The following is a 10,139-nucleotide window of genomic DNA, read 5'->3' as shown; positions in this document are numbered from 1 at the left end:
ATGTTTGTGCAAATGTGGTATTATCTATAAAAAATGCTGTAACGAGTAACTAAGTGAACATTGAACGAAGCCATGTTAAAAAATCCCTGCTACTTCATTTTTAAACAATGAATTCTATAATTTAGGCTAATAACAACGATGGATTGACGGCCCACTCAGTAAAAGTGTCCATAATATATATAATAAAACTTATGTAGTGCCATTGAAGTGGAGATTTCATGTAATTTTTGTCTTTTTCTTCTTTCTTACTTTCTTTTTTCTTTCTTTCTTTAGAAAGATGATCAAATTCGACCCATTTTCATTGGAAATCAACATTTCCAGGTAAAAGAGTTACATGAATAGAGGATCATTATTTTTTGTATGGCAAGTTTTCTGATATTTTACGTTTATGTATGCAGATGATAAAACTGTATTATTTCTTTCAGCTATCTGAAAGATACGATTTGGACGCAAATCAGCCTAAAAGCTCAATTTCCCTCTATAACGGCCTTTGTTTGTCCCATATTTATTTGGTAATAGGATGCAGTGGTAGACTCTACCTCTACATAACTTGGAGTTGTTGTTTAGTCCAGAGTTGTCATTGTACGGATGAGATCATCGCTTGTCTGTAGCGGAGCTCCAGCTTTGTGCGGGCGGACCACGCCCCGGCCCCGGCGTGATGTGCCGTGCGGTGCACTCGGGTAGGTTAGCTCACTGCCGCTGCTGCTGCTACATCCGGGCGCCCCGTTAGGTTTACAAGCCCTGCGAAGATGGCGACCGCAGGGAGGAGTGCATTATTATCCTCCACCTCTACTGGACCTAAGAGCACACTGGAGAACTCCAACCCAGAAGAGGATGACGGACAAGACTTATGGTGGGCGCTGAGAGATTAAAGCAGGGTTATTGTGTACAAAGTGTGGGGACGCAGAGAGTCCACGGTGCTGGGATAAGGATGGTTTGACAGCTAGCCTGCTAATGAGGCTAGCTAGCATCAGCACCAGACTGACTGGTGACACAGCGGCTCTAGCTCGCTTTAGCCTCTCTGTGTCAGTCGTTTGTACGTGAACGAGCGAGCCTTGTTTGGCTGTGTTGTAACGGCTCTGCTCTGTCTGCAGGTCCACCATCCTGAGTGAAGTGTCAACTCATTCAAGATCGAAGCTACCGTCTGGGAAAAATGTCCTGGTCATGGGTGGGTATCTGTGTATGTCTGCAGTCTCCTGGCTAGCCAATGGGCATCGCTAGCTCTGGTAGCCCAGGAGCTGTTGATCATCTCTACATGATGGCTAGACTTAATTCTGCTCGATAGCTAAGCTAGCAGGCTCTGAGCTGATGGGGCTTTTGTGTTCGAGCTTGGTAGCTGGAAGAGAAGAGACAGAGACAAGTGTATTTTCCTGAGCGACTACACTGACGCACGGGCACGTGCGCACACACACACACACAACACCTCATCATCTTGTGAGCGCTGCTTTGAAAGCCTGCAAGTCATTCTAGCATTCAGTGATGCTAATAGCAAATAAGCAGAGGGTCTGGTTTTTCTTTTGTACGGGGCTTTAAGAGAGTGAAGCAGAGAGGGAGCCTCCCTGTCCCGCTGATGTCCACGCGCTGTCCACACATCCGCCCGGGATAATCCGTCGCCTGCTCCCCATTTTAGCTAATCAGCGAGTTGGTTACCTATGTGTGGGGTGGATGTGAGGCCATTTGCTTGTTAAGATGTCCATAACAACATCAGCAGGCTCTGCTTTAATGCACCGAGTCCCCCTGTCGGTTTGAGTCAACATGGCACAGAACAGGAATGGATGCAGCTCCGCTTTGTAACACGCAGTCCAACAACAGTGTCATGCTGTCAGCTGTGGATGTGGAGATCTAACATGACACCAGCTAATATACAGTTTCATTGTTTCAGTTGTCGATCCCTCATTTTTTTTTTTTTGTGCCTCCAATGAAATGGATTAAATCTGCAAATCCAGCTCGTCCAAGTTATTTAGAGGACAAATGTAAAATCGAAAGTATGTTTTTATGCAGAGATGTTAAATATTTTCCACCCTTTTCATCCATACGCATATTTTTTTGTGACCGTGATGTATTTGGGAATACAGATAGGGCTCTGGAAACTGAAGAGACGGTTTTGTTTATTCACACTTGTGGTGTGACATGCTGGTTGGCCTCAGTCACTTTCGCTCTGATCTACAGTTTAAACTAAAAATGTTTCATGCTCAATAACATAATCTAGATTCTTATTATTACCTTTGCAGCCTACATGCTTATCCTTTTCAGGCAGGGTGCGACATCTGTCTGTTATGGGATGCCGTAGGTGTCAGGGGGTCAAAGCAATAAATGTAACTTGTGAAGGGCATGTTGTGGTTGACTGAGCCCCTTTTCCTCCATGCTATTAACTTTTTCTCTGTGTTTAGGTGAGGTGGGCTCAGGCAAGACCACCTTGGTTGCGAAGCTACAGGGGGTTGAGGAATACATGAAAGGGCGTGGCCTGGAATACCTCTACTTCAGTGTCCATGATGATGACATTGATGGTAACCAGCAAATGCCTGCAGTTCATAAGATAAATTGCAAAGTCCATCTGTGTTTCTCTTTTTGTAACTAAGTGATATTCACCCAGCACTACGAGTTTGCTTAAATGGTTTGTGTCTTTGTGTTTTATTTAGACCACACCAGATGTAATGCGTGGGTGTTGGACGGAGACCTTTACCATAAGGGTCTGCAGGGGGTCGCCGTTCCGGTGGACTCTATCGAAAGCACGGTGCTGCTGATAACGGTTGACATGTCGCGGCCGTGGAACACCTTGGACTCTCTCCAGAAGTGGGCAGCCGTTGCTAGGGAACACATCGACAAACTCCGAGTCGCCCCGGAAAAGCTGCGGGAGCTGGAACACAGAGGTGAGTCATGCAGGCAGCAGTCAGACTCGGAGTGGCCTCACAGGAGTGCTCTTGGACAAGAAGGGTCTTTATATGAATGGTACCCTCCAATGGTTCTATCTCAACAAAGAAGCTTTTTATAAGGTTATCCTTTTCAAATTGTTACTTCCTCCACATCGTAGGTACCTTCATGTATTTTAACTTCTTTCTTTTTCTTTTTTTTTTTGTTCGCAGTTGTAAAACAGTTCCAGGAGTACACAGAGCCGGGCAGCGGGGAGGACGGCACACCTCAGAGGAGGAGTGAAGAGGAGGAGGGCGTGCTGCTGCCATTAGGAGACAACACACTTACACACAACCTGGGAATACCAGTGGTGGTGGTCTGCACTAAGGTACACACACACACACACACTACTTTACAAAGCAAAGGACAAACTTACGAAGGCGATAAATGAACTGTGTGTGTGTGTGCGCATGCTGATTTCCCAAATTGTTCACCAACGTCGCCTGACTTCTGACACCTGCTCATCTGTCCTCAGTGCGACGCCATCAGCACACTGGAGAAGGAGCATGACTACAGAGACGAACACCTGGACTTCATCCAGTCGCACATCAGGCGTTTCTGTCTGCAGTGTATCCTTGATCCGACACGTCCTGTCCTGGACACCGGTGCTGAGCTCAACCTGGCGCACCCACACACACTCAAACGCAGAACACATCACATGGCACATACGCAAGCTCTTAATAGGTCCGCCGATGAATAGGATTGAATGTGTCATTTTCGGACATTTCTGTCACGTTGTTGCACGTCGTCTTCCAACATACAGCTGTTTACTGCTGAGTGATGGCGGTACAACTGAGGGACTTGTACTGCAAGTATTTGCTCTAAAGACAAAGGCAGCAAAAATGGGTTTACTGCAATATTGGTAGTTTGGCCACTTTAAGTTATTGAGCTATTGCTTTGCAGCGGAGCAAGCTTTATAAATAGATTATCCAGCACTGCATCGAGTTGTTTGTTTTTCAGCAGCAGTTTCTCCGGTCAATACTCAACAGAAACGGTGCTACCTTTCAGGTGTGCTGTGTTTGAAATGAGCAAAGAAAAGCTTCTGTTCGCCACCGTGTTGTTGGTCAATCTGAAATCGTGATGTTGGGAAAATATCCTTGACAGCCAGGTCAGACGGCGCCTCTCTGCTTTACACATCAGTGAAGGAGATGAAGAACCTGGACATCCTCTACAAATATCTGGTCCACAGACTCTACGGCTTTCCCTTCCACTGCCCTGCTCAAGTGGTGGAAAAAGACGCCGTCTTCATGTAAGCCTGGTAGAGTTTGCCCCCCCGTGTCTCCGAGGAACAATGGGCCCATCCATATTTGGTTTGTAACCCTCTCTTTCTTGTCATAGTCCATCAGGCTGGGACAATGAGAAAAAGATTGCGATACTTCATGAGAACTTCCAGACAGTAAAAGCCGACGACAGCTATGAGGACGTAATAGTCAAACCTCCAGTCAGAAAGGTGCGTGCTCCCAAGGAGCTACTCTTTCCAGGCAAAGATATTGACCTAATATCCCTGCGGGGATTTTGAAGGTGTCATCCAGTCCAATAGATCTATTGGCTGCAGAGAAAACACGAAAGCAAACTCTGTTTATTTTTTTTTTTCTTTCCTCTCATCAGGTTGTTCATGAAAAAGAGATTCAGGCAGAAGATGACCAAGTGTTTCTGGTAAAACTGCAGGTCAGAAAACCTTTCAGCTGTGTTAACGCCGGTTGGTGTGCTGCTTGGGGGTGCGCAAATTAAATCTGGCTCAAGGGTCTTGATATGGTAATTAAGTACTAATTGGACTGAGTGTGCATATTGTGCTCTAATTTGCAGTCGCTGCTTGCCAAACAGCCCACTGTGACAGCAGGACGACCAGTGGTGAGTGCTCCTTTTATTTCCCCTTTTGGTTTTGGCTCATAAGATGAAGGAAGCCTCCCTCCAGAGTCCACATGTGTGAAAGAAGCTGTTGTTGTTTTATAGGACACCGCTAGCAGGGCACCCACGGGCTCCCCAAGGACAAGTAATCGCTCTGCAGCGGCCAACGTAGCAAATGCCATGCCACAGTCTGGTACATGCACAGCCACTTCTGCTTTTTTGCTGTGTCAGCGCATTACTGTTTCCATGTTTTTTTGGGGTTTTTTTTTTTTAACTCTCGTCACGTAATCCTTCAGGTCAGACCAGTGAGGGTGTGTTGGCCAACTTCTTCAACAGTCTACTGACAAAAAAGGCGGGGACAGGAGGGCCCGGGACACCAGGTGGGGGTAACAATACCCCTGGAACTGTACGGAAGTCAGGTGAGAAGGTGCCCTTTGTTGGAAGCTGCACTCTGGCTTGTCTGAAAGGAAAAATCTCTCTGTCTGTCTGTCTCTGTCATGGTTCTTTTTGCCATCTGTCATGTTTTTCCTACTTGTTCTCGACTCCAGACATGAGTTTTATCCTTAATAAGGATAATCTTTACATCCTGTGGGTCCTTCCTCGGGAGCACACAGTCATCTTCATCACCTTTATGCCCCTTTTGTAGCTCTGTAAGGTTTTTTTTTTCCTTATTAACCACATTCAGTCTTTTATTCTTTTAACACCATTCATAATGTGTGTATGTGTATATGCTAGTCAGAGGATGCTGGCCACGTTAAGGTGTGTGAGAGCAAGATATTTCTCATCCGTCATTGCTTGTGTTTGACCTCTATTCTTTCGACCCCCCCACCCCCCCATGCTCCCTTCCCGAACCTCCATCTTTCTCCAGCATCCAAGAAGGAACCGTTTTGGGTTCAAACTTCCTGGAACACTCATTTATTTCTCATAGAAACATGCACATACTGGGCTTTATATTACATGCCAATCCATTATGGTGGTCATAGGCCTGTCAAACCTGAGAACTTGAGGGGCTGTTCAGGAGGTGATCTCATGGCTATTTATGTACATTTGCGCTTTTAAATTTGTTTTCAGAGAGGAAGTTGGTCTTGTTGGCTGAAAACCACAACAATAGCCAACAAGGATGTACAACTGACATTTGTGACTGAGTGTTCTAGTGAAACATTAAAGTTCTACTTGCCAATTTGATGAGTTTGCAATGGAATAGATAGACCAGTTTCATATTTGTGGCCAAGCCCCACAACCATGGACGGATTTCCACCTTGAAGACATGGATGACTCCTTAACACATTTGCATCTTTCCCCATTTTAATACCCTGTCCTATTTATTCCCATAGTTATTTTTCCAGTTTTAATATGTTTGATTTATTTTATTATTTTCTTGCTTTTGCACGTTGCATTGCATTTTTTCATCACTAACATTGTCCCAATAAGAGTACATGATTCTAATAAGGCTGGGTAGTGTGAAAAGCTTCAAGGTCTAATACTTGATTTGAAGGTTGTAGCTCCTTGCAGTGTACAGTCACTGCATCACAGATGTCTGTATTGCGGTCTATCATATATATATACTGTAACGAGAGGGCCTCCATGAAAACGGTACCTTGTTTCTCCTAAAGCAGTAAGGGCAGTTTTATCCCACCGGTGTATTTGACATATTTAACGCAGCAGAACAGTGGCAAGCAAAGGTTTGGGCATCCCTGTTCAAAGTTTCTGTTCTTTTTTGGAGCACCGATGGCCTGACCTCCAAAAGGCAGGAAGACACGCCATTAACATTTTAATAAAGGTGACTCTTTTTCTTTTTTTCTGTTTACATTTCAAACTAACACAACGGAGGAAAAGGGCTCTAAAGAAAAAGTTTGGGGCACACTGTGTTGGCTCAGTTCTTACCAACAGCCCCTTTGGCAAACATCACAGCACGTGCGCATATATTTCTCCTCCCACTCACTGCACAATCATCTCCCTTCTTTCTGACTATATTGGGAATTCAGCTGTATTGAAAGACAAAGATTAGGACAAAAGCAAACAGATGTCCATGGCTGACACTGGCTGACTGTAGACAGAGCGCAAACACACACCATTTTTAATATTACTTCAGCGATAATAATTAATAATTAATAATTTTTGTCCATATTGCAAAGCCCTATGTCACACTGAGGCAGCTTGATTTCATTATTATTTGTATTATTATTATTATTATTATTAGAAGAGTGCCTGAAAGTTCTGTTATAACTTCATCGGTCCACAGGTCAAACTTTGATATGAGGACTCTGATGTGCAGTACACTGCTACTACAGTCTAACACACCTTCCACTTTTCTTTGAAAGTTTTCTCAGTCTTCCGAACCTCAGCTTGATCTCCATTATCCTTGTTTTGCTTTCTTCTCATAGCCTTCTCTTGCTTAGTTGGCATCCATTATTTTTTATTTTCAGAATGCTAGGACTTTAAAGGAGCAGGTGGGCGCTGATGGTTGGGACAAGGTATGAGTATTTATACAGCTTTGAGATTTGCTTCGCCTGACCCTTCCTGACGGTAACTGTGAACAAGCCCTAAAAAGCTCTCTTGGCTTCATTGTCCAAACTTTTTTTACGCTGTGCTCCTCTTTCTTTTCTTTTTTTTTTTCACTCAAATTGTTCAAAACGTTAATGATGCACTCGCGTCCGCTCGCTTAAACGCTCACAGTAACAGAAATTTTGAGCATGACAGCCAAAACTTTTGCATGCCACTACAAATGAAATATATTAATCTCCTGAATCCCGAATAAGAATCCAGCATGGTGTGTGTTATTGCTGTACAAATATGTAAACCCTTTATATTAAGGATTTGTTTTAAAGGGGGAAACAAAGGGAAATAGAAATTGTTTGGCTTGTGTGAATTACAAAGAGCAAAAGCGGCATATTAATTAAGATGTCCTTTTTGTGCTGATTAGGCGCAACCCATGTGGGAAAGAGGCTTTAGTTTGACTCCACCACAAAGCAAATATTTGTCTGCCTTGACTTCTGTCTTCTCTGCTACAGAGCAAAGCTTAAGGACCAACAACAGCACCAACACAACTAGGAGCAGTCCACAGCTCAGATTGTTCCACATGTTTATGAGACTGCCCAAAAGTGTCAGCAAAACACGGTAACATGTAGATGTGTTTGCAAGGCACCAACGGAGAGCGTATGGAGAGCTATATTCAGCCCTTTATTCTTCTCAGAGGAAGCCGCTATCACCCTGAGCAGCAGAAGTAGTACAGTTGCTCTTCCTTTTGCAAATGAGTTGAGACACAATGAGTGCAGCAAAGGCACCGCAGCCTAGTTAAATGTTTGTTTAAGGTTGATGTTCCTATTCATTCATTTGCAATGATCGCCGTTTCACCCAGCTCTTATTTTAACCATGTGCGCTTGCTTTTATGTTCACTGCATTGTGATTTGACCACTCACCGCTGAAAATGTACTTCTGTTTTATTCGCTCCACTGATTAACCTGCTTTTGGGTTGACTTTAGCTAAAATATAGCAATTTATACATGTATGTAATTCGTGTGTCCGTGTGTGTCCACCGACACCTGCTGCAGGGTCGAAGCTGGGCCTGAGCGACGTCCAGGCAGAGCTGGACCGCATATCCAGCCGGGAGACTGACTCAGACTTGTCCAATGCCAACGACACCCCTGCCACCGATGGCCAGGACACATGAAGACCAACCAACACACTTCACCCCTGTTCTTCTTCTCTCCCCACCTCAGTTATCATCCACCTCCCTTCTTCCCTCCACCTTCATCCTCCATTTCATCATAAAGATGCGGGGGAAACGGAGGGGTGGACGTACACTTATTCCTCCCCGTCGTCTTTTCACTTTCTTCTCAAGGAGAAGAAGTTGCCATCTCCTCCCATATTCCTTCTTCCACACCCCGCACCCGCCCAGCCCCCGTTTTCTTCCTGGCTGTTACACCGAGGACAAGTATTTGTCACCGTTACATGCAAGACTGTCTGTTACGTGAGAGTATATAGGTTAAGGGGACCTAGTGGGGGGTGTGAAGGTTGGGGTGAGAAGAAGCAAGAGGTGGGTTCAAGGATGAAAGTGAGGGTGTTTTATCCATCCATTTACTGTGATGGTACAGTTGGTATTTTTACTGTAGGAAATGCTGAGAGCGCATGTGGAAGAAATTGCACTTAGGTAATATAGGGATGATTGTGTGTTTGTTCAGTGTATGTGAGGCAAGTCCCACTTTGCTGAAGGGAGAGATTGAGAACAAAAAAAACAAAAAAAATCCTAAACGAACATGCAAACTTGTTGTTTTAAGATGAAGGGAAAAACATAACAGTATTTGGGCATGTGTGTGTGTGTGTGTGTGTGTGTGTGTGTGCGTGCGTGCGCGTGTCTGCGTGTAAGATTGTGAACAGCAGAGTGAGAATGTGGCAAATAGGGAGTAGTTAGGAAAGTTCTTTCAACCCAGATCCATTTTTGTGGGATTTTCTTTTTTCTTTTCTTTTTTGGCAATCACAAACAAATGATTAAAGAAGAAAAAAAACCAACACATTTCCAGGCTCATACACTACGAATTGTACAAACGACTACTACAGCAGCCTCATCTGCTAGACTTACACAACCAAGCCTAATTGAATTATACTGCAAAAGCCAACTTGGTACCTGAGCACTAAGGTTTGTCATTATACCCTGTTCTGTGATTGGCCAAACAGCCCCCTGAGGTAGTGCATTGAACAGGGAGGGTGTTAGAGGGTGGGTGGGTAGCTGAGCTTTACTTGTACAGGAAAAAAACACTAGTAATTAAGTTCTGTAGTAACTGCTGGCAGGGTGGTGGTTAGAAAAGGGGGAGGGGTTCAGAACATGGGAGAGCCACATCAAGAATGTACAGTCATTATCTCACCGATTGGTCTTGTTATTTCAGAGCTCCGTGTTGGCGTTTGTATAATCAGATCTGTCAATCAGTCAAATAAAAGGTGTATTTATTCGGATTCACATGGCTCCTTTTTTTTAATTATTATATTTTATATAAGGTTCTTTCATGAGAGAAAAAAATTCTTACAGGTGAAGCTTCCTGAGGCACCTACACAGCTGTGGTGATGAGATGCTGGATTTGGGAATATCCTTGATGATGAAGAAGGACAATGTTGGTTGTAGCTTCAGGCACAAACGAAAGCAGCTAAAATCCGGCATGACTGCCAGATTTCATAGCTAGCAGTAAACACTACTTTGTGCGCAATGCTCAAACAAAAGGGTAACGATTATCTGGAAGAAGAGTATGATTGGGAACACGGTCATCATAAAATGCACACAAAGTTGTTGCTACTCGTGTTTTGACAAGAGTTTCCATTTAGATTGTTTTACTTGCATTTGTGCAGCAATGGTAAGGTCCTATTTAGTACTCTAAGAATGTCAACTCAAT

The 10,139-nt window shown here is 44.1% G+C and overlaps 1 protein-coding gene across 2 annotated transcripts; it reads left to right on the top strand.

The window, feature by feature from the left end:
* The first annotated feature begins 663 nt into the window (after positions 1-663).
* Positions 664-9,708, top strand: dync1li1 (dynein, cytoplasmic 1, light intermediate chain 1). 2 transcript variants are annotated; one of them, XM_072370487.1, is made up of 14 exons: positions 664-853; positions 1,095-1,168; positions 2,391-2,507; positions 2,640-2,870; positions 3,084-3,238; positions 3,386-3,479; positions 4,024-4,159; positions 4,249-4,360; positions 4,519-4,578; positions 4,717-4,761; positions 4,864-4,951; positions 5,055-5,177; positions 7,185-7,232; positions 8,310-8,396. In XM_072370487.1, the coding sequence occupies exons 1-13, from the start codon at positions 750-752 to the stop codon at positions 7,190-7,192; spliced, it is 1,347 nt and encodes a 448-aa protein (XP_072226588.1). In that variant the 5' UTR covers positions 664-749; the 3' UTR covers positions 7,193-7,232; positions 8,310-8,396. The 2 variants fall into 2 exon arrangements, with proteins under 2 accessions (XP_072226588.1, XP_072226587.1); XM_072370486.1 differs by lacking the exon at positions 7,185-7,232 and having other exon boundaries at positions 667-853; positions 8,310-9,708.
* Positions 9,709-10,139: the final 431 nt, after the last annotated feature.

The sequence above is a fragment of the Leuresthes tenuis genome, unplaced genomic scaffold (genome assembly GCF_036924035.1).
Source record: "Leuresthes tenuis unplaced genomic scaffold, fLeuTen1.0.hap1 SCAF_18, whole genome shotgun sequence".
Lineage (NCBI taxonomy): Eukaryota > Metazoa > Chordata > Actinopteri > Atheriniformes > Atherinopsidae > Leuresthes > Leuresthes tenuis.
This window is presented reverse-complemented; position numbering and strand designations above follow the sequence as displayed.